A 25697-nucleotide genomic window follows, 5' to 3' on the forward strand; every position below is an offset into this window, starting at 1 on the left:
AAGGTTCCTATTGTCATAGTAAATAGTTCTGCTGTTTTGTCACATTTACTCTCCTGTTCCATGTTTGTGCAAAACATGTCTTCAATCCCAGCTGGCCACAACACAGGATCACTGAACATTGATAAACTAGCTTGGTTCTCATAGTACATGTCCAAGAAATGGTGCCTAGGCGATAAAGTGAGGTCGAGAAAAAGAATCAAGGAGAAAGTATGGAGAATAGAACCTTTTGAACAAAAGTTAAACCTTTCTATTTTTTGCTCCTTAGCTATATAGAATCATTTTGAAAGTTGTTATTGATAGCTGCATTCTCCAGAATGATAAGGAATTTATCTTTCATTAGAATCAAAGCTTTTAGATGGGCTGTATTCTAAAATGTATTGCATAAATCTGTCTTCTTAAACACACTATACAATGTGATTAAATTTTCATTGGAGGTCCAGGGTCATGATTACGAACACAGATAATGAGGGTCTAAGGCACTACTAAGTAAAAAGCATATTTTTAATAGAATAGACAGTGCAACTTCAATTTTGTCTTTTTAGAGGCCTGGGTTGTGTATGGTGAAACTTCTATTTATCAACTATGAAGGGGAGAAGTATAAATTTTAAACGTATAACATCTAATTCTTATTTTTAAATAAAATTCATCTACTTGGCTTTAGTATGTAAGTAGACCAATTTCATAATATTAGTAGATGAGTCAGGTCAGTCTGCGGTTGGACCAAAACCCACGGCCAGGATGGGATGTGCACCACCCCATCCCAGCACCTGACGTGATGCCGGCGGAGTCCTGAAGAGGCGAAGGGGTTTTTCTCCCCCCAGAAATGAATGAATGAATGACACTACTGTAAGCCATAGCTCTTAAAAACAAGATAAATTTTCAAAAACTTTAGAAGCCAACGTTTTAAGAAATTCTACCTGCAGACCACGGCTTCAGCTCCTGCCCGCGCGTTTCCGGCCTGCAGGCCCGTCCGGCGGATTTGGCCTTGCCAGCTTTCACAATCATGAGTTAACTCCCGGAAATAAGTATCTTCAGGCATACACGTATAGATGCTGCGGGTTCTGTTTCTCTGGTAGGACCCAGATTGATACGTGACTAAAATTTTCTACAATTGCTATTTTCTATCAGCACTATGAATATTTATCCTTGAGATCGATGAAACATTTAAAGTACAGAAAAGGTCAACGGGCACTAATGGAATAAGTAAATCCCACCCGTCCCCAAATCAGACCTATGAACGATTTCTCTTTGCTGAACACTATGTTAACATTTTGCTCAAACCATCCTGAAAAAGAAACCTCCTAAAATTCCAGCATAAAAATATAGGAAAATTCTATCCTAATGTTTTCAACACACACACACACACACACACAAACACAAACACACACAAACACACACACTCCCCAAAACTTAATATAGGAAGATATTGTTTGAATTCCAATGAACTGTTTCTCAGGAATACCAGTTACAGTAATTTCATATGTACATTTGCTTTATTAAAATTATGGCACTTAATATAATAGCAGAAATAATTACACAGTTTCACATCCAGAAGCAATACAATTGTGGAGGCGCAAACATTCCTTATTACCAATAAAAGTAAAAAAAGTTTTAACATGTTCTGTAAGCCCTTAATTGCATAAAATATATATTCAGCATCAATTACAGCCAGTACACTTATATAAACTAATTATCATTACCTTTCTTTTACATTCTGCAAAAGAAACATACTAAGTAAGTCTGGTGAGACACTTGAACATGATGAAAATTAAATGTCAGTTCTCAGTCATTCACGGGGAAAATACAAGCTGATAATTCCTCCTTTATAAACTACCAGATATCACAATGATTTTTAACAATTTTTTAATGTTTTTAAGGTAAAATTTAAAAAGAAAAACTCCACTAAGTGCCGTACTGAAAGACAAAGGTTTGTTTTTAACTGCAGCACCTTTAGACAACAAAAGATTGCATCCTGTTCAACCACACTATATAAATTATGACATTTGTGGAAAACATGTACACACAAACATAAAGCAAGTGTCCTAGCCATTGATAAATGTAGCTTTGGTAAGCAGTTTTCAGAAATAATATTGACATTGGATAATATAATAAGAACTGCCACCATTTTGAGTCTTCCATACTCTATCTTCATGGAACAGGAAGCCTGTAAACATAAGGTGTAAAAGAAACATTAAAATAAACATGTAAAGTGCACTCAGTGCACTCTAAGAAGCACGACCTTCACACTCTTAGTCAAGTAATGTTCAGGATTAGAATACTGTACCATTTTTAAATGCACTGAGTGCTTAAGATGTGAAATTGCAACAAATTCATAATCAGATCCAGCTGATAATGCATCCAAGAGGATCCACTTAAAAAAATGATGAACTACAAAGACTTAATTCCCCTTAGATGTTTAAACCAATGATATGTCCAGTGTTTCATTAGCTCCTTCAAAAATGCCATGTTAAAAACATAAAATTAACTTCATCCTAACCAGAGACATATACAGACCCTTATCTAACAAACTGCTAAGCTTTGGTTATATAAAGTGCAGTTCAATGATGTGCTATCCCAGTCATTCCAATACATCTAGCTATTCTACAGTTCACCACCATCTTCAACACAATAATTTTCTTTTATTTAGATTCAGTTAGGGTTTTCTGTTGGTATTCATGTTAAAAACACCAAAATTCTTCCAGAGCAATTTGCAGTGTGCTTCACAATTCCTAGCTGACTGGCAATGAAGCTTAATGAAGTACATACAGCAATTCGTATTTGTGCTACAACACATTCAAGATCTACCTCTGCTTTTTTATCTTTAAATACTTTCACACTTTTTGTTGTATAAAATTTTCAAGTTTTATTATGATACAGGCAGTACATTCCATCACCCTCATAGCAACCTCAGAAGTGAACCTGTCATTTGGGATCTGCGGAAAAGGAAGCAAATCAGGATATCTTGTTTTTAAACTGTCTACACCATAAGCTTCCAACGTGTGGACATCATTTGTCAGTCCTTCGAGTTGCTGACTATATTCCTCTATTTTTTGTGCCAGTGCAGTTGGTTTTACATCTTTGTCAGACTTGCCCCTCACAGCATAGTCAGCTGCAATCAAAGCTAACTTGGTGGAAAGGTAACATTTAAAGCACACCCACTCATTGGCATTTTTATGCAGGTCATTCCTAGCAGCTGAGAAGTTTGCTCTGGCTTGTCTTAACCACCTACGTGCTTCAACTGGATTACCGACTGACTTGAAAGTGGGGGGAACAAAGAACCTTTGCGAGTAAGTCTGTCCAGCCGAAGGAGGGCATTTTTCTTTATTTTGTTGTTGCCTTTCAGATTTATGGCTCGTTGCTTCTTGATTCCATGAGGTATAAAACCTTTGAAATGAATACTTGTCTGACTGAAATCGGGATGCTGAGGTTGGAAACGTTCGCCTGGAGGCTCTGTCTGCATTTTGATCCATGAAGGTCTGTTTTTCTAACCTGTTGATTTCATTCTGCAAGTGTTTAAAAACCTCATTGGCAATGTCGTGATTCTCTGGGTTTTTGTCAGGGTGCCATTTCAAATACAACCGCCTAATGATCTTTTTTCGTTCTGATTCTGGAAGTTTCCAAGCTTGCTCCACCACTGATGTCACTTCTTTTAAGATTTCTGGTAAAGAATTAACCTTAAGTTTTTTTGGGGAATGATGTTTTGAAGAGGGAGTCTTGTGGCTCTCTCTACCAGAGAAAAGAGGAGGAATGCTTCTCAGACCCGGGGCGAGGAACTCTGTCGGGCTGGTTGGTGTAGAAGGAGCACTGTCTCTGCTTTGAGAGCTTTCCTCAGGTCTTGAAAACTTATACAGATCAAGAGAGCTAACTATTTTATATTCGCTGTAACCAATATCAATCTGATATATTTTTCCTAGAAAACTAGAATTGTCAGCATCTTCTCTTTCAACTTCTTGCACAATAATTGCGTATGTGTATGTTGGCTGGTATGATCCATAGATATCACCACCTTCAGCATCAACAAGGTACCCAACGTACTCTCCTGGGTAAAAAACATTCATTGGATCCATAAGCAGAGTGTAATGAATTTCAGCAGGTATTGGCGTGCCAGGCATTGGAAGCTCCAGTTTTGATGGTTCTGAAGAGTCATATTTCACTCCTAAACTGTCAAGTTTCTCACTGATCCTGTAAATGTCATTGCATCCTAGCATAGCAATTAAATACGAAGTGTCAGAAATCAAATTGTCAGTTGCTGACTTAAGTGTCATTGCTAACGCCAATAGGAAATTAATGTCTTTGCTGTCTGAATGTTGGATGTAGAGCAGGATGACTGCATTACCAAATCTCTTCAAAAAGGCAAAAGTTTCACTTCTGCTGTGGGGAATAGGATTAAAACCTTTAACTCTTAATGTTGTTTGAAGCTTTTCAAAACAGGACACTTTTAATCCTTCTCTTAGGGCTTTGCAAAGTCTTACGGCTTTTTCTTCATTGGCCAAGAAGGCGTTATCATTTTCATGCTTCATAATCCTAATTAGTCCCGTAATGAACTGTTCAGAAGACAAGAGTAACTGCAGCCTTCCCTGAAGCGAACACAATGCTCCAAACTGACACACTTTGGGAGTCTCTTCATCTAACTGTTCTTCAAGTATACTGCTCAATAAGCGAGGTCTAAGTTTTTGAGGGAACAGCATTATCAACTTAGTGTGAAATCCATGATCTTTGCCTAAGTAGCATTGGCTGAGATCAACCAGCATTTGCACGCCAATATTCCCCTGGATCCTGCTTTTATAATGTGGCGCGTCATCAAACACCAAGATGCTTGACTTCACCAACCTACCATCCTGGCTCGGGAGGTGAAGTGCAAGGTCTCGCACATTCTCAAGATCACTCCTCACCTTGACTGAATCATTTTGTAGACTCTTAAACAGACCAGAAACTACTCTCTTAACTGTACGCATTTCATTAGGATCTAACTGTTTTCCTTCAGAACTCTTGAATATGCGGCTCAACACTTCAACATATTGCTTGGTTGAAATAATATCTTCCGTACCTAAGTGTTTGAACAACTGATGAAATGTGCCAAGTTCTAATGGCAGCTTGTACAAATAAGGTTTAAAATCAGATTCATATTCTAGGTTTATCACTACCTCCTCAGGCTTCAGAAGTTTCCAACCATCTTCTACCATCACGAAAGCAACCCCCCGCAGTTGAAAACGAAACTCCCTTTTTTCTGCACTGAGAAATTCATATATGCTCCTTAAAACCTTTGCTCTAGTTTTTACCATTTCTTCATCCAGAGTCGTTATGTTGCATACATTTCTGCAGTTATTAATGACCTTGTCAAGAGGGGGATCCAGGTTGACGTTAAGCATGTTTAAAACTTGTTCAAGCTGTTCCTGTGGGCCAAGGTCACTACCTTCCTGTTCTTTGATGCTCAAGGGTGTGGCTTTCTCTGGAAGAATAGGGCAAGATGTCCATAAGAGCTGAAGCACATCACACTGCTTGAATTTTGGATTTACTTGTGCTCCATTGAACTTTATAAGAGGAAGTGTTCCATTAACTTCTTGATACTGAGGATGGAATCTAATGAATTCAGCAGGGGCCCGCTCAGGACATAAGAATGGTATTAAAGATAATTCTTTCAGAAAATTTCCAGATAACAAATCCGTTCGTTCTTGGAATATATGATGGAGAAGGATATCAACTGTATTTTGCAATGTTTCTTTGGACCAGTTTTCTGTATTAGCTCGCACACTGATTTCCTTAGCAAATTGTAGTAACTGCTGCTGAGAAAGTATGTATTTTAACCCAATATTTCTTAAGAATTCCACCCAAGATGTCATAAATGCAACAAGATTTTTGGGTTTTATAAGTTGCTCCAATTTTTTAAAGAAATCCTTAGGAATAAATAATTTTTCAGGAAGCATAACTTCAAAAACTCTCACAGTTCTATCATAGAAATGTTTTGCTTGCTTTAGTCGACTGTTAGCATCATGGATTATCAACAAACTTTCCAGTTTTTCAAAAAGTTGTTCCTTAATCTCTGATAATTCCTCAGCACTTGATAATCTATTCTTAAGATAGATCAAGTGTTCTAATTTTGCATCATAAGAGAGATTTTCAATTTTTGGTAAGAGGTGTTTCAAATATACCTCAAGATCATCTACAGGTACACAACCAAGCACCTCATATAGTTCTTTTAAGTGTATTTTTTCTTCAAGAAATGCAGATGATGATGATTGTGTCCATTTTTCCACTTCAGCTGAAGGGATACTTTTTGTAAGTACAAAACACGTTCCAAATTTTGCAATGCTCATATAGCGGCCACTGATGGATTTGTAGCATGGAAGTGACTTTAGAATTTTTATGTCATCTTGGGACATCAAGTGATTCAAATTGCAGTTGAAATACATCAGAAGTGCCTCAAAGTCATTTTCTATTAATTTTTCTGTTCTAAATGTTGAAGTTTGGACCATATAATGTAAAGCCTTCAAAATGCTTGTGGGGCTTTCTATGTTTGCTGTATGACATGACAACAGAGGAACAAATGCACTGTCTTTGGAGCAGATTTTGTTCAAAGCAAGCTGAATACAGCCAGCTTTCATTAGAGCATGAAAAACTTTATCACTCTGAGCATTTGGAAAAACTGCAATGTGCATAAGGCTTAGAGGAAGCAGAACATCTCCTTCAGGAACCACAAGCTGGTTTGCTGAAACAGTAAACTTTGTTCCTGGAAGCAATGCCCAGTCTTTCAGGGTATCAACAACAATGTCAAATGTTGGTTTTGTTTCTTCCTGGTCTTCTTTCACACTTACAGATTCACTGATAAAATGCCATGCATTCTTAAGCCAAGACTCACTTGCAAAATTGTCTTTCCACTTTGTACAATTTTTAGTCTTATATTCACGAGGCAACACAGAGGACAGCAAATCAGCAAAGCTGGAAATGTCAAACACTTTTGCAACTTTACAGTTCAATAAAATATTACTATATTTCAAATATAATGTATTCATAAACAAGTCTTTGCGAGATGGAATCAATTCATGGTATGTTGTTAGAAACTTGGGTCGCTTTGCATCAAAAGTTTGCAAAACACTGTCCAGTGTAATGAGAAGGGGCAGTCCCTCAACTTCAATCTCATTTTCTTCTGCATCCTTAAAACAATAATCAACTAAAAGCTTTAAACTATGGAAAAGTTTTAAGTTAGTCTGCTGAAGACGACAAGGCAGCTTCCCAATATGGCAATTAGTATCAGGAGAGGAAAATGTCATTAAAAAGGATCTAACATCAGCAGGGGTCACATAGCTAACAGGAATATCTGCATCTATGAGACAGTGGTAAAGATTAGCAGTTTCATCACAGTTATAAACCAAGTTGAAACCAATTTCTAAAAGTAGGTGTTTAAGTCTATAGACATTCTCTGCTACTGTTTTGCGTGTTGTGATGTTATAATCTGCATTTTTAAGGTGTTGTAATTCATCCTGCAGTAAATTGTCAAAAAATGGTCTAGTTTTATTTGAAGTAGACATGTTAATCCAAGTAATTATAACTGCAGAGTGCAGATCAGAGCCATCAATATTTGGAGCCCGCACAACAGGTAAAAGACGTTTCATATCTTCATGAATGCAACTATAAAGTGCTTTCACTAGACAATATAAATCTGGTTGTAGATCAAGTCTGTTAACTGGGAAAAATGATAAAAACTTCTTTAAAGTGTCCTTTACAACATGAATAGCCGTGTTCTGTAAAACTGATAATGTTGGGTCAGAACCAGGGAAATACCGTTTTTTTAACTGTATTAGTAACTCAACATATGCAGGAGCTATTAATGCTGTCATTAAACTGTTATTCCAGTCACTGCGAACACCAACTCCATTATCATCACGCCACAGGTTTCTTCTGGCTGAATCCAGCGCAAAGTGTCCATTCATGTGAAACGGCAGCCCTGTCTCCAAAGAGAGAGGCAAAAAGCAGAAGGCCCTGTGCGGTTTCTTATAGTTGTGAGTGATGCAGGCAGCTACTCCACCACGTGGGAAAAGAGTGATATCTTGGTTCTTGTGAGCTGATATGACGCTCTTAGATACTTTGTCCATACTTGAAAAGCCCGATCTATTACAAATTAGCCATGTAGTGAGATTTCCTTCAGAGTCCTCCGTATCCATAGTATAGGTTATCTGTTGAACTGGTATGTCTTTGAGCTGCCTCTTTTTAGTAACACTATCAATTACAGATGCATGAAATTGTTTCCTTTTCAATCTGTCCCCATCAGTGATTTTGCCCTTCACTGAATACAGCACATTTAGAGCTCCAGAACCTTTATCTATTTCACAAATTGAAATTTTTTCCATGTGATTAAGAAACATTAGAAGTTCTGCCCCATCTGAGCGCAATTTGTCCAAAAGATTTTGAACCATTCTGTCTGACGATGGAACTGAGGAAATTTCTGAAACTTTTGCCATTTCTGCACTTCGAAGAGGAAATCTAAACATTGTGCAATTATCCAGCTTAAAGTGAGTTCCCAAATAGAGGTCCAAAACATCTGAGAACTGTGTCCTAAAATCTGCATCCAAATCCCTAAACATGCGTCCAGGACTAATGGATGTGGCTCCTGGTGCGTATCTGGCATGAGGATCAAAAATACACAGGATGTCATTGCCAGAAATAAAAGATGGGCAGTCTGTGATATGATACACAGAATTGAATCCTATTCCATACTGTCCAGTTTTACAAGGGTTTCCTTCTTTGGTGCCTTTTCCAAGATTCTGAATTCCTCTAACATCGTCTTCTGTAAATGGCTGGTTGTTGTACACACAAAGTGCTGGCCCTTGCAATGGGGCCCACTTATCATCAAATATTCTATCAACTGGATGCTGTCTAGGATCAAACACAAAACAGATTTCCGTGGCCTTTGCATCATCAGCATTCTGAAGAAGCTCTTTCAACATTTCCTTTTCTGAAGGATAGGCATTAAGGATGCTCTTAATTCTGCTGGTCAATTTTTCCTTCTGTCCAAATTCCGTACCAAGTGTTGTAAAACAGACATTGGATGCATATCTTTCTAAGGCTTTATGTCGCTTTGGGACTGCTCCTAGTTTTACAGCTACTTCCCTGGGTATATCAGCATGACAATATTTAACAGTGGTATCCTTGACTTTTATCCAAGGACAATCATTGTAGCATAATGATTTGGCAGGGAGAAGCATAAGATTAGTATCTGGCAATAATATCTTGCCATAATTTTTCTCACAAAATTCTTGTTTCTTTTCTCTAATGAGACTCCATATTCCTTCACTGATTATTCGTCGGCAAAGCTGAAAATTTTCTTCTGTTATCTGCTTTGTTCCTCTTTCTTGATCAATAGATTCCAAAACGAGGGCAAAATCTTCAACGGCAAATGACTGCCTTACACCCACACTTTCAAAAAGCTCACGGAAATTATTTTTATATTTATTAGGCAACTGATAAAGGTATGGTGCTGCTTCAAAATTCAAATGAAAAGAGACTTTTTCTGAGTCAACATATGCATTCTCAACTAGAATGAAGCTAAATGGTTTTAACTTTTCAATAATTGACATCTTAGCGATTTCATTTTGCATCATGGCTTCATGAAGGTATTTGTAGCAAGCATTGGTAATATTTTCCTGGTACAATGTAATTCCATCATCAACTGATTTTGCAACTTCTTTCAATTGGCTTATAACCAGATCAACTGTTGGCTTCTTAAGTAATCCCAAAAACTCTTTAACAGCCAATGACACTGAACCACAACCTCTGAAGGAATGGGAATTTTCATTTAAAATGGGTTGCAAAAGACAAACTATATCTTGATATTCAGTTATATAAAGATCAGTTGCTGCAAACATGGTTTCAGGCTTAAAACTGTTACCTTTCCAATTCAAAGAGAAACCTGCTGGTTTTGTTAGAAATGGAAGGAAGGGGATTGTTTGATATTTTGCAGCAAAATCCTTTGCTCTAGGATCCCTTATTTTTAGTTTCTCATCAATAAGACTTAATAGGATGCTACTTCTTAGACAAGCAGCAGCATGATCACTTTTGTTAATTTCAGCTACTGACTCTGCACGTTCTAGCATGTCATCCCATAAAATATCGTCTTTTGCCATACCTAACTGAACTAGTTTAATCAAAATAATAGGATTGAGATAATCTTGAGTAGAACCATAAGGAAATCGTCCATCTTTAGTATCAAATAACTTTGCAACTCGTCCTTCAGGGTGGATCAATCTTGATGGTAAAACCAGAGGATGTCCCTCTAAGGAGCAAGGAATACATGGAGTAACACGAAGAATTCCTGAGAACTCATCAATTTTTTCATTTAGAACAAAATTCATTAAAGGATCTCTAAGTTCTGCTTCAATTTCTTGAATATTTGGAAAAAACACTTCTGAAAAAAACTGTTTCTCTGAAAACGTATTTTCAAGCAGTATCTGTTTGCAGCCAGCTTCTTCAAACCCTAATTTTACTGAAGAAGGAAGTTCAACAGCACAAAGATTTTTGGACCCAGTCTTCTTGAGGTATTTTAAAAATATCTTAAAGGCTGCTGGACCAACGTCTCTTCTTTTAAGTATAGAGTCATCTAGAAATCTCACATTCTTCATGGAAACCCAAGTAGATCCATCGGAGAAGACTTTGGTCAATTCTTTTCCTTTTCCATGAGCTATATCTTCATAAAATCCTTGACAAATTACAGAAAAATCATCGTGAACTAAATCAGGATCAGGCCACACTGCATAGTAAGTATAATCAGTCAGCTCCCCACCAGTGGCCAGGTCCCGTAAGACACTGAGCGCCTGTAAGTAAGCTTTCACAATAACGTGTCTCATGAACGTGGTGTTCCACCGCCCTTTTGTATCTGTCTTCCAGATTTCTTTTCTGTTTGAAGTAACAGCAAAGCAACCATTGATGTGAACTGGCAGGCCTGTTTTTATTCGTAAAGGTAAATAGCAAAACACTTCTCCAGTATGTGGTTTCACAGTCCATTTCTGGTCCTGGATTTCAGACAGCATAACTCCCACTGCCCCACAAGGAACCAGTCCTAGCCTTCTTCCACTCTCACTCAGGGAAAACTTTAGTGCCTCTCCTGTATCCATGCAGGTACACAGAAGCCAAGTGGTATACTCTACTGTTTTTTGTGGCAACTCATCAGGTGGCTTCTTTGACTGGCCAGACTTAGCCATTTCAAAGAGAGCAGCTGGATCATCATCTGGACCTCTAAACAGCGGTGACTGTAAATCAGCAATCCTTCGGAACACATGGTGAAATTCTTCAACTGTGATCTGAAGAATGCAAGAGGACTTTGGCTCGTCAGTGGGAAGCTTCTTATTACTGCTGCTGCAAGTCTTCATGAGCTTAGCAGCCTCTTTTAAAACACTTAAGACAGGTGTGTTCAATGCTTTGGAAGAGCAGGCTTTTTTTTTAATTATTATTGTATCCTGTGCTAAGCTGGGATTGGTTTCCTCAATTTTCAAGTACTTCAAATACATTGAGTTTACACTCTGGGTGAAAATGATAAGCCGGTGTCCACAGAGACTAAATTCATCCACAAGAGAGTAAATATCTGCTGTATTATAGCAGGTACTACTAACTTCACTCACTTTTGCTTCCTGTTGGGTTCTAAAAGACAATCGGAAAAGAGTTCCTTTGTAGCTGTAAGGTGCTTCTACCGACAAAGGTAACTGACAACCAAATACATCTATAAACGGTTTGAACTGATTAGGAAATTTCCTAAGTCTTTTCTGTTGTTTACTCCAATTAATTTTGATACCAGGATTGGATTTGTCCTTAATGTGTTTACTAATATGGTTTATGTTTGGATCAAACATTATCATGAATTCTCGACTCATAATGATGGGAATGTCAGTGATATGGTACACAGAATTAAATCCAAGACCAAATTTTCCAACTTTGTCAACTTCTGCCCTTTTTAAAGATTCTCCTAACCTAGTTATGTTCACAAAATCTGAATCTGAGAATTGAGAATTATTGAATGACCACAAAGCAGGTCCATGGCAAGCTGCCATCCCTGGGTCTAGAAGACTCTCTCTTATGTCCATATTTCTTCTCATGTCAATCATGAAACTGCATTCCGTTGCATCTGCATCATCAGCATTTTGAAGTAGTTCTTTAAAAATATCTGACACTGAAGGGTATTCTTCCAGAATATTTTTAATTCTTACAGTAAGTGGTTCTCTTTGTCCTGACTGCTCAAATCCCATGTTTTCAGGATTGATCAGTCTTGTACTGAGGCATGGAACTTTCAGCCACTCTGCAGTTTTCATGGGTATGTCTTCATGCACCAAAATGATTGGTTCCACAGAGTCTTCAAGTAAGTCATTAAGGTCATCAACTTTAATGTCACAATAACAGCATTCATGAATTGGCTTCATAATAAGTTTAGAAGGAGTTTTGCTATGATGTATAGGAACTGGTGTATTGGGGCTTGCTGGAATCTGATTGCTATACAGCCATCTGATAATATTCAACATCAGATGCAGATTTTGTTTGCTTTCTTGTTCACTGAGATCTTCATCACTTTTGAGATATATCTTCTCAATAACCATGGAAATATGATCTGATGTCAGCTCCTCTATTGAACCACAGACCTTAAACAGTTGATGAAATTTTGCCATGGTTTTAGGCACATTATGCAAATAAGGCTGAAGGTCAAGATCATGGATTGGTTTTATCACTGCTTGGGAAAGGGGACAAAATTTCTTGCCAGTCCAAACCCACGGAAATTTTAAGGCTTTAAAAGAATCTTTCCCTTCATTTAAATGATCATGCATGAATCCATAAATTTCAAGCAAAATATGCTGGAATTGATAGTAGTCTTCATCACTAAAGGTTTTTGAAGTATACCAATCAACAACAATTTTAAAGTGTTTTAAGACAGCACTGATGTTAGGTTTTACAAAAATACCTAGTGCTTTTTCCAAGTTTACGTGGATACTTTCAACAAGAGGAAGTGAGGAGCCAACTAGAATTGCATGGGCGACATCACACATATCTGGTGGTGCACAAAGATTACAGAGATCTCCTTTCCAGACTAAAGAGCCTGGATAATTTGGAGGCCTTTCCTTGCAGGCTGGAACCCATTTTATTGTCTTCAATGTCATCTTTCCTTCAGATGACTGCAACAGTGTATGATTCCTATTTAAAACCAGTAAGAGTGTCTTGGCTTTCTTCAGAAGAACTTCCTGATTTGGACAAGAACTGACCTGTAAGGCTTCAATTTTTTTTGCCACTTGCACAACATCTTTCTCTTTGAGACTGGCTTCATTTTTTAAACCAATCTGTCTTAAAGAGTGAAGAATATCTGGTGAGGTAAAAACTGAGGGTGGGAAGCAAGTTTCTTCTTCACTATAAAAAAGATCCTTTAGTACTTCTGTATCAGGGTCAAAGAGTTCACTGGCTGATACCATCTGTTCCTGTGAAATTTGAATAAATTTTAATGGCATTAACCAATCAAGCACATTTGGGTTCTCATTTTTAAGAGAGGATAGATTCTCAAGGATCCATAACATAAGCTGTGTTACCTCTTCATGTGAATAAAATGCATTTTCAATATCTTTTAAAATAAGCTTTAAGCAGGTAGTAGTCTTTAACTTCTCTATTTTCAACATGTTTGCCAAGCGAATAGTAGCTTCATCACTACTGTCTATTACAGAAATAGAAAGTCGCAGATCTGGTGGAAGTTTGGCAGTATGGTGTAAGACTTTACAACCTTTCAATTTTGTATAAGAGGAAATTCCCTGACCAGATGAATGGTTAATTCGCTTGAATATTGTCAATTCTTGAATTATCCTTTTCTCTTTTTCACTGGTATCAGTTAAACTAGCCAAGAACTTCCTGAGGGCATCTTTGTGTGTTGGAAGTAGTGAAGCTATTTGATTACACAATTTCTGCAATGGCATCTTCTCCATTATCTGCAAAACAGCACTTGGTAATGGCGAATGAATGTATTTTTTAGTAAGTGGATGTTGTATAGAGGCATCTAGTTTTTTAAGGACAATCCCTCCCAGTTTTTGTACAATGTCTGCTACAAATTCTGGAAGCTGTGCTTCAGATTCATCGTCTAAAATGACTAATGATGGAATCCTAAGTCTAATGAGTTCCACACATGTCTGGCTTTCCTCTAGTATAGTTCTAGGGATAAGTGGCATCTCATCAAATAAAGTCAAATCCTCTGAAAAATGTATATAAAGATTCTTCCAAACCATCTTAAGCCACGAAACAGATGGGTGATTTCTGTTTTCATCAAATGGATACCACTGAACGATCAACTCTCTGCCAGGCCAGAATGCATTCATTACTTCTTTGATAAGACGCGCAAATCGTTCTGGATTTAGAAGCTGCAGCTGAGTACATGGTCTTCCTGTAAATCACATACAGAAATGTTATAAATATATATAATTCTACTAATAGCTTTCTAGTCTCACAGATAAAATCGTACTAGAAAGTTGTTTTAAGAGTTTAAGTACATGCAAAAAGTCAGCATAACTAGGCTAAAATAATTTTTAAATAGTGATAGAGAATCTATACATAAATCCACATTTATAATAACCTATGAGAAATAATTCTCCTTGGAAAGTACTTATTTTAAATAAATACATAAAATGCATTTAAATGTGTTTTAAAATGTATCCTATAATGTTCTGCAAATGGAATCAACGTGGAAAACAATGCTGAGTGCTTATTTGTCCGCAAATGAAAGCACCAAAGAAAACGAAGATAAATGTTATATAAGCACCTGCTTAATTAAGGGTAAAAATTGATCGTAAACCCAATATAGGTTGAGTACCCCTTATCCAAAATGCTTGATACAAGTATTTTGAATTTCAATCTTTTTTTTATTTTGGAATATTTGCATTATACTTACCAGCTGAACATCCCAAATCCAAAAATCTGAAATCTGAAATGCTCCAGTGACCATTTCTTTTGAGCATCATGTCCTTGCTCATTTTAGATTTTGGAGCATTTGTATTTTGGATTTGGGGGTTAGGCATACTCAACTGGTGTCAATGTCTTTTTGTGTTAACTTCATGTTTGCAGGAACTGCACAGCTGCATGGCAGAGACAGGAGGGCATGAAATCAGACCACAGAGGCTGGAGTCTCAGTCTCACGTGACCAACACTTTCTGAAGCTGAGGCAGCAAAGAAACTTACATGGTTTCCTTTCAACCACTAAAGAGATGTCTAATTTAGGTGTCATTTCGTCTTTCTGAGACCTGAATTCTCTCATCTGGAAAAACAATGGGGATGCGGCTCTAGGTCTAAAGACTGCACTATATTCATGTCCAAATAGGGAGGATGTTAACAACTTTTCAAATGTAGTTTTTTCCTAGCTACTTATTATTTATCAACGTGTGTTCTGCAGAGCCTGAAGACTATGCAGAAATGCTTCAAAGGCATGCAAAAAGAGCAAGCAGGGCGTTGCTGTGAGGGTAGGGGCGTCTCCCACCAGAGCAGCTCTACCTCAGGATGCTTTATAAATTAGGAAGTGGAAAATTTTTGCTGATTTTAACCACTATCCTAGAAATTAACACTTTCTTTCTAAGTGCATTTTATGTTTCTGAGTATTTACATTTAGAATATCAGTAGGAACAAAATGAAAAAATACCACTATGTATCAATAGGTATGTATATGCCCATATGGGGAAATAAAATGCATCTCAAATTTAATCGTGTGGAAGATAACATTCAATTTTCTCTCTATGTACATATGACTTCTAGACTCTCCGAAGAGCAACTTTAGAAAATGTTATAAGACAGGGCATACCTGAAGCCCCGGAAACTTTTGTATATCATTATTTTTTAACCAAGAAAGGATGCCTTATTTCAGAGGAGTACCTATCAGGAAGATGACTTTATCTTCCACCACAAAATTACCTTTCATGTAACAATAAGATATTTTAAAATTACTGCCATAGAAATTTAAGCAAGGGCACACTTTTCCAATTTTAAGAAAGTATCAATAGCAACATTCAGAATATTTTCAGTTTCTACATTATGTGATTTAGGGTAATTCAAGTAGTAAAATTTAAGAAATTATAAAAATCTTGTCAGTAGTTTGACTAGGGTAGCCCCTTTGATCTATGAAAGTCCCACTGAAATATAATTTTATCACAATGTTAAGAAATGCTTTCTGAGTTGAATTAGTTATAATAGAATATACAAGTCACAAGGAAGGCAAGGAAATGATACTAAAGATACAAAAAAGAGTTAGAAATTAAAATTCAGAACACTCAGAAAACAAAAAATTAAAATATGCACCATTTTGTTCTATGTTAATAAATGCCATGATATGCATTCCATAGATGATCCTACCCAATTTGGCGATTTATAAAACATATACATACCTACCTTCAGAAAAATCATCTGATATTAATGTATAAATAAAATGCCAATAAAACACACACTCCCCACATATAGCATGCAATTAACACACCAGTCATGCTCAAATGAAAAAACATGATAGAAAATAAAGGAGAGAGAAAATATAATAAGACACAATTCTAAGTATAGTAAGTTGATTCGATCTGAAGTTCTGAGTTCTATCTACTTTATATTTAAGACATTTAGCTTTTAACTCTAAAGTATAAATGTTAACACAGAAAAAAGTCTCCATGTCCTGGGTTAGAAAGCCACTGAAATTGTAAAGCACCTCTAATCTAACAGGATCAGAAAAATTATTTTTATAGCATTTTAATAAATAACTTGTGTCTTTTGTGGCCTTAAAAATTAGCTACATTGTCAAAAGAAGTTAACTATTAGTACTGAAATTATTCCTACAGATAGAAAGGTTTTATTTAAATTATTGCCAAATTTAACCTAGAAGGAAATCTTCTAAGAGTAGTTTTTGCTTTACTATAGATCAGTTCAATCCCTTAAATGTTCAAAATAATAACATCAACACAATGAATCACTACTCAAAGTCTTCACTTTTTTGTTATGTTTATTTATATGCTATGTTCGATGCTAACTTTGAGAATGAATTTCACCATGGATGGAAAATTATAGTCTACTTAAAAATTTACTTAACCAGGAAACCTCAGTCCTGAATACTTTAATTAACTGGGAGTTTGCTACATTCAACCAGACTCCTACAGAGTCACACCCTGCTGGCTACAGTGAAAAACCATCTGAGGCTCTAAGTACAGTGACAGTTTTTTATACTTTTCTTGTACAGAAAGTGGCAATGGCAGCTTTGATGGTTGATGAGTTCTAATAATCCTCCACTGTGTAGAGTCAAATTTCTGTAAATACACATGTGATACAATGAAGGTTCAATTAAATGGTGCACTGTGTTACCAGTCAAATCTTCAAAGAAAAAAAAGAAAGTACAAAAAAGAAAAGACCAAACCAAAAAAGAAAGGAAAGGGCAGCCTGCCTGCCAGCCCAAACTCCAGCCAGTGCTCTCGTCTGGGCACTCCAGCCTAGCAGTGGCACTTGCAGGCCCTGGGGCCTGGCACAAACATCCCATATGCCAATGTGCTTCAAAATTAGCCCAGTGGCCACATCTCTTCCCCAAAACCCAGCTCTGACATTCTGCTACTGACTTCCTAGCTTTTGTCTTGAATAGGAGACACAGCAACAGTTAGAGAAATCACTGATGTAACCCCAGTCCCTACTGTGGGTGTTCACTATGCAGCCGACTTATAGCGAGATTTTATTTTCCTTTTTGATTTGATTACACCTTTAAAAAAGTAAGATATATTGATAAAGCTTCAAGAAAAAATACTAATAGTAGCTACGAATGACAAGCCACTTTTAATATAAGCTAGAAACCAGATTTCATAGTTATATAAATTGTATTATTATAATTATATTGTAATAATGACTTGATTTCTAAATTAATTTTAGTATATGCATGGCCTGCTATAAATAATAATATTTACCATAAAAATAATTTCTGGAAAGCAAATCAGGCATCCTCTAATTTTCCAAATGAAACATGAACTTGGGGAAATTAATACTATAGTTGAGTCAAAAATTTTTTATTTAAAAAAAAAGGCACTCAATAAAATGACACAACAGGCACTGTGCGAACAGTGACTGTTCCTCAAGAGAGCTGGGTGGGCCACTCTGCTTTTCCTCAGCATGCCCAGGACGGGGGTTCCCTGCTGTAACCAGCCTCAGCACACTACCATTCTCCAAACAGCCTGAGGCCCTCTAACTGCACAATCTCAACATCCTTCTAATCACCTTAGCGACAGGCATTGTGTCGGTCAGGCAATACTGATGGAGTGCCAGACATAGAAATGGACTAGACACGGTCCTAGACCTTGTCTGACAGTCTAATGGGGAAGGCAGGTATCAGATATTACACACAATTAAACAGGAGCAGGCGTGTGAGTGCTCAGATTCCAGAATTTACGCCCCCTTCCTTTTTAATCTGAATATGTGTGTGTATCGTGTAACAGAGGTGCATTCACTCTCACACTTCCCATTAATACCCCAGCTTACAATATAAACTTCCACACGATTCTTTCCTTAGAGATTAAATATTCTATGAAATGAATGTTTAAGTTATTTAAATATAGTTTTATTGTGGTATTTGTAACAACAAATACCTATATTAGTGTAGTTTCCTCTCTCCTTTAATAGTTATCACCAGAAAAAAAACTGATATAATTTCTAGCTACTTATGTAAATGAAAAAACAGGATTCAAAGAACCAAATGAACAAAAACATCAGGCTTTAAATGAACACAACATTCAATCAGTTATCCTACCTGAATATCCCCAGAGAAGTTGTTGTGCTAGAATATAATTAAATCCATTCTTAGAAAAGGCCAGAAATATCACAATTTTCACATGATGGCTACAGAAATTATTCTGTATCTTAAGATACTGCTATCTATAGAATCTTTACACATCATTATGTAAAAAGAAGAACCAAAAACAAAATTCCAAACATAGCAGAATATACATGTAAAATTTAAAGAAATATGTCAAAGCAAACTAAATCCAAACTACATAAAGGTCAGGAGTTTTAGTTCAGAAAAAAAACAAAGAAGAAAGGAGTATGTACTTAATACATATAAATTACATTTCATCCACATAAAGTCACTTGATAAGCTACCAATGGGCTTTTTGCACAAGCTATTATCATTTAATATTCAGAGGTTCTAGATAAGAATTAAGAAAGAGAAGAAATTTGATTTTTAAAGTTCTGGAGCATCTATACAAAGTAAGCATACAATTAATTCTACCTTCATGATAAATAAAGATTTTATCATACATTTCTGCTGCTTGTCTATGGTAACCACCAATAATCACAAACTTCTAAGAACTGCTCCATGGATATCTATCCCTCCTGTGCCTAAAGCAAGCTTGATTAAATGGACTGCTACAACTCTGTGAGATGTTTGTGCATTTCAGTACCTTATGCTAAACTTGGTGGCTAAGATAGAGACCAAAGCTCTAACCAAAGGAATATAAGCTCTTCCAATCTCAACATCCTTCTGATCACAGTACAGGCAGACATTGTGTCGGTCAGGCAATACTGATGGAATGCTAGAGATACAGAAATGGACAACTAGACATGGCCCCAGACCTTGTCTTACACTCTAATGGGGAAGGCAGGTATCACATAAAATATTGCACACAATTAAATAGGAACAGGCATGTGAATGCTCTGGCGACACCAGTGCTATGGATGCACACATGGGTTGCATGAAAAATGAGTATGAGGCAGGGGATGAGCAGCTGGCAAAGGAAACCAGACGGACCGCACTTGAGGGAGGGACAGAATATGCTGTCCTCCCAATAGTAGAAAGATCAGGGGAGAGAATGAAACTAGGAAGGAGATGAAGAATAGCAAATCTTTACTCAACCTTTCCACGTACCAGGCCTCTTTCTAACACCCAGAAAATGGAACCAAGTAATGAAGAGCCTCACAGGAAATATTAAGGATTTTGGTCTTGTCTAATAAATCAGTATGAAAATTTTTAAAAATATAAATAGGATCCTGGTGCTAATCTATTAGGCATTTGTACCATTTCAGTGCATTTTTTCTATTTTCCATCCAAAACCCATTTACCTGTTCTTCTAACTATTCTCCAATTTCAGATATTCATCCATTTAGTCAAGTAACTTAACACAGAAATAATCCAGACTTAGAAATAAAAAAATAAAACCAAAATCATAGCTTCAACTCTGCAACTCAAGTAAGTCATTTAAATCCTTCAATTTCTTTGATCTTCAATGTCTCCCTCTCTCAAATGGAGACAACAATGCAGGCTCCATTACCTCACAGTTAACAGAGAACAAACACAATAATAGAACACCTGATTAGAAAAAGAAATACCAAATCACAGACATAGTAATGGGATTTGCCTGTTCACCTCTGTACCCCTCCCAGCAATGCCATCCCTGCCCGGCCCACCTGATGGAAGCATCCACACATCCAACCTAACTCATCAACCAGGCACGTGGCCAGACCCTGGGAATGCAAAAATAAAATAATGATTGCCCCTGCTCTCAAGATTTTACAGTCTAGCATACTAAAAATATTATTCTAATAATGCAAAGAGGATTAAGTGGGCTATGTACTGGGTTCCAAGAACAAAACAGGGGCATCTACCTCAGACTTGTACAGCAGGGGTCGGGGCACAGGGAGAGATGTCAAAGAAAGCTTCCTGGAGGTGACTCACCAGCTCAGTACTAAAGAGGAATAAAAGTTAGCTGGGTAAAGTGGAAGATGGAAAGAAAGTATTCAAAGCAAAAGGAACAGCATGTACAGAAGTACAGATATGAGAAAACTTTTGTTCAGGTAAAAAAGAAATTACTGAGCACATACCTTGAAGCAGGCACCATGCTGCATGGTGGTGACAAGTCTGACAGCTCTTTCTGCTCTCATGAAATTAAGGGAGCATTCACATTTGTCAACCTGCAAGTGCATGTATAACCAGAGCAAAGAGGGCCCCTGAATGCATCAAGGCCGATGAGACAGCACTCACAATCATGGAAGCAGATTCGCACTACGGAGGGCCTTCTAGTCTGTGCTAGCAGGACTCAGCATCTCGTGATAGAATCCTTGTCCGCTGGGAAGTGTGCAGCAGGGGACTGACATAATTGGATGAGGAGCGAGCACAGGAGGCGAGGACACCAACTGCAAGAGAGCAGTGACGACGTCCCAAGAAAGGGCAGGGCCTGTCCTGCAGCAGTGGCAGTGGAATGAGGCAAAGGGATTGATACAGAAAACTTAATCAGCGGGACCTGGAACCTGTGGGGAACAACGATGACGTACTGAGAATCACTCTTGAGCAACTTAGTGAGCAGTGGTATCATTCTTAATGGGATCACTTGAAAGGAGAAGCAGATTTGGGGAGAGGATGAGGAGTGAGGTTTTGAAAATGTTGGTTTTGAATACTTATAGAACTCCAAGTGTAAAACGGTCATAGCTGCCATTTGTCAGTATTATGCGCCAGGTATTAAGTTAAACTAAATACGTTATGTATTCATCATATGATTTTCAGTGGAATGCCTGCTATGGGTAAAATATCACAACAAAGCTTTTCAATAACCTGCCCTGCTGCAAATTTGCATAAAATTCAATGGAAAAGCTGTGACTGCTCCCATCCTCATTCTTGTTTCATTAACTTTGCAATAAAGTGAGCCTGCATTTCATGTAATCAAATCCTGGGGGCCTCAGATACATCCTTAGAAAGATATTACTGTATTACCATGTTATTGATAAGAAAACAGAGGCTCGAGGAAGGTGGGAAATTTGTTCAAAGTTACACAATAAATAGAGACGTTTGAGCCCAGATTTGTGTGATTACAAAGTCCAGGTTTACTGCACTATCCCTCTTCAGCCCGAGGTAGCAACTGAAGATATGGAGGTCATTGCCATGCACGGAAGTGGATGATACACTTAAAGAAAGTAAGGAACAACCCACCTTTAGGGGTGAACTGAGGAATAGGGATTCACACGTAATTCTGAGAAGCAGCCAAAGGAGTAGGAGGATACCAAGGAAGAATGGTATCACAAAAACCGAGGCTGCAAAGAGTAGTACCAGAGCTTCAGAGAGATCAGGTAAAAGAAACAGAAAAGCCAACTGGATTTAATAACACAAAAATCACTAACTGGTGATGTCAGTCAAACAATTTTAGTGGAACCACAGTGGAAGCACAAGTTCGTTTGCAGTGACAAAGAATGATGAGGAAGTACAGATAAGATGATTGCTCCTTCTAGAATCTGGACTACGCTAGAATGCAAGAAAGGTAATCAGTGTCCAGATTTGTTTTGTTTTCCCTGAAATGGGGGATAGCGAAACATGTTTAACTGCTAGGAAAGGGCAGCAGAAGAGAATACTGAAAATACAAGTAGTAACTTAGTAGTTGACTAAGGGTTTTGAATGTGATCCAAGTAAAAGGTAAAAATCATCAAATAATGACACAGATTTTGTTTGAGCTACAGAATTAGAGAAGTACCCAATGCAGAGAAAAAACATCACATTTCAATTTTATGCAGCCGTACTTTCAAGACTGCCCAATTGGTTTTTATGGAACACTGGTAAACAGAAGTCCATAGTATCTCTATCAGCACAACAATAGAGTAACCACTATTTAGAGCAAGAACTATCAAATGTCGCCATATATTTGGGATGTTCCCTATCATATGAAAGGAGCGCCATGCACATAAAACTCTTGGCCTCCCTTCTCCCACACTCACTAATACCCGCCATGTGTCCCACACTACCAGAAAGAGGATGACTCATTTAGAAATTTAGAAAGAACATCGGAATGTGCTCAGCAGGTCTCTCAGAGATGGCTCCTCCATGCTTGTGTTTGCAGGGGCAGGCCCTGTAAGGAAGCCTGCAGCTTTCCAGTGCTGCCCCGGACCAGACTGGTGAGCTAATCCATTGAATTCTGGGGTTCACTGGAAGCCCACCGCCTGCTATAAGCCATAACCTCCAATATCATGATTACCAGTGACAGCAGTGGCTTCTGACATTTACCTACTCAACTCCTCTGCTTACCTCTTCACTGACTCCGATCTCAGGAAAGGAAAGCAGTGTGTCACTACTGGGGCCCCTGAAGTCCCTATATCATCATGCTCTCAAAACAGTAAAACTATTAATGGCAATAAACTTATATCAAAAACTAATTTTTGTCTAGAAGAAATAGTATAAAAATAATTGGGAAGATACCCAGGAAGCAGTTACCCATTACCTATATGATCGGTTAAAAAAATATGACAGGCTAGAGATCAGGGTTATTAAATAATCATGAGAGTGACAGACTAAAACTTAAATCTAGATAAAGAAAAGTGACCATAAAGACAATTTCTGGGAGTACTGAGCTATACATTATGAATGGCAAAAAAATGCTAGAACATCTAATGAAACAATCCAAAGAAAACCAAGAACCAGAGGCAAAACATTGTTTACCCAAATAACAAACCTGAATTCACAGTAGATGAGAAAATGAAAAGACATATAAAGTGCGAAGACTCAACTTTGAAAGATGTCAAATTACTTAATTTATGAATTTAACTCTCCCTAAAACTATACCAGGTCAGTCCCTGCACCCACCTGGGGCTACAGAAGCAAGCTGTGGCCATGCTCTATGCCATAGGCTGTTTGGAAAATCTTGAGCAAAAGCATATTACTCTGCTGGCCTTCACCCCTTTCACCTGCTTTGGCACTGAGTAACTTCCGGCTGATTTCCAAATCCACAGCCATCTCAGAAACTATTTGCCAAGAAAAACATTCTCTTCAAAAGGAAGTCATATATCACAAAAGGAAACAATACAGCAACGAGAAAGAATGATCAACAGCCACACGCAACAATCGGCATGAATCTCACCAATGTCACAGTAAGTGAAAGAAGCCAGACACGAGAACAGACTGTGATTCCTTTCATGAAATCACAATAATAGCGAAATGAGTCTGTGCTGTTAAAAGGCAGCATCATGGTTACCCCTGAGTGGTCATCTTGTTTTCCGATCTGGGTTACGTGGATGTGTTCAGTTTACAAAATTTCACTAAGCTTACATTTTAATATGTGTACTTTTCTGTATGTAGCTTCTGCTCCAGTGCAAAATTTTTAAATAAGAATATAACACAGAGAATTAAAAAAAAATAGGATTTCCAAAACTTTGGAGCAAAATATGACAGAGTTATAGGAATACATGTTTAGGCTCCCAAAAGAGCTATTTTGAAGATGACAATTCACAATTAAATGAGTCATCTACATGTTGGAAAAATCAATCTCACAGTTACCATCTCAGAGTTACTGACCCCTTATGGTAAGCACCATTTACACACATCTTCTTTCAGTCTCACTTTAACTCCAACCTAATTTGCCTCCCCCATTCCAATTCCCTTCACTTATATTTTAATGAATAAAGATGTACAATTATTGGCAACTTTTCCTTGAGTCATTACCTTTGAAAAGAAAAGAGCACATGCTATAAAAGACACATCACAAAGAATATGCTTTACAAAGTCGACCAGTGGGACAAATCTAGAATTTCTCAGGCCAATATCTAACTTAGAAAAAGTTCAGGCAACAATTTTATAAGAGAAAGGATATTGCAGACGTTGAAAGACAATATTAAAGTTAGAACTATAGTGATTGTTTTCCCCAAATTATTGCCATTTCCTAAAAAACAGGACACCCATCACACACCCATCGCTTTCCTAAGACCTCACGATTCCCCTTTCCTAGCACTGTTACAGAGTTCCTATTATCGGTCCACAGTTCCCTGAAGCAGATCACGTCTTAACGCAAGCCCAGCACAACCACATAAAACCATGGAGGGACAATGGTGGACAATGGTGTGGGAAACAGAGCATGGGTGACAAGGTAGAAGACCTGACCTCCAGCCTCGGCTGGCGACCTTGATCTTAACCTTTCTCTCCTCATCTGTGGAATTTAACTAACAATCCCCATCCCATTACCACACGGGCTATGAGGTATGAGGACGGGAGGCTCTGGTGAGAAATGGGACAGCCCTGGGAAAATTGTGACGCACCATGCAGTGAAAGATGCTATTTCTGTAAATACACACCAGCACACCATGACAGGGGAGATTTTGAAATACAATATCACCTTTGAATTCTTTTAGATGCCAGAATAGCTACTGAAACATTTTAAAATATAACAATTACATTAGGTTGAACCATATGAAATTGTTGATTGAACAGATCTAAAATGAATAACTCTTAATAGAAAACATAAAAAATGTTTGTATTTTTATAAAAAGGTTTATGTAAAAAAAATATTAAACAATTATATTACCTCGGGTTTGGGCAGCTTCCTTTAAAGCAGCTAGAAGGTGAGGCTTCAAGTTATCCAAAATAAATCTCCCTTCAAGACCTGGGAAAAGGGACCTAAAAGGTGAAAGGAACACAGCAATTATCATAATCTTCTAACAATTCTAAAATTTAAAAAATCAATCATATATTTTTAAGCCAATTAAACCTATTTCATTTTATGTAAATTATAGTGCACATATCAAATCAAATTATAATTTTTAATGAGATAGTATCTAGGCTTTGCTTTAAAATATGAGGTTATCACATACCATATTTGAATTCAGAAATATTCTAAACATCTTAGGAATAAAATGAATTTTATTTTCTGAAATGTCAATACACACCCTTAGTTATAAAGAATACTGTTTTAATTAAGTTAAATTACATTTCATCAAAGTAATTCATTAATTAC

General features: G+C 37.3%; 1 protein-coding gene across 2 annotated transcripts in view; it reads right to left on the reverse strand.

Annotated features, from left to right (window-relative positions):
• Window positions 1–1474: 1474 nt before the first annotated feature.
• Window positions 1475–25697, reverse strand: part of SACS (sacsin molecular chaperone) — a 77221-nt gene continuing 52998 nt past the window's right edge. For both annotated transcript variants that reach the window (XM_069467418.1, XM_069467419.1), the window contains 2 exons: window positions 25269–25360; window positions 1475–14389 (listed from right to left, as the gene is read on the reverse strand). In XM_069467418.1, coding sequence (XP_069323519.1) covers window positions 2832–14389; window positions 25269–25360 — 11650 coding nt within the window. In that variant the 3' untranslated portion in view covers window positions 1475–2831. The remainder of the gene's footprint in view (window positions 14390–25268; window positions 25361–25697) is intronic.

Source organism: Eulemur rufifrons, chromosome 4 (assembly GCF_041146395.1).
Source record: "Eulemur rufifrons isolate Redbay chromosome 4, OSU_ERuf_1, whole genome shotgun sequence".
Lineage (NCBI taxonomy): Eukaryota > Metazoa > Chordata > Mammalia > Primates > Lemuridae > Eulemur > Eulemur rufifrons.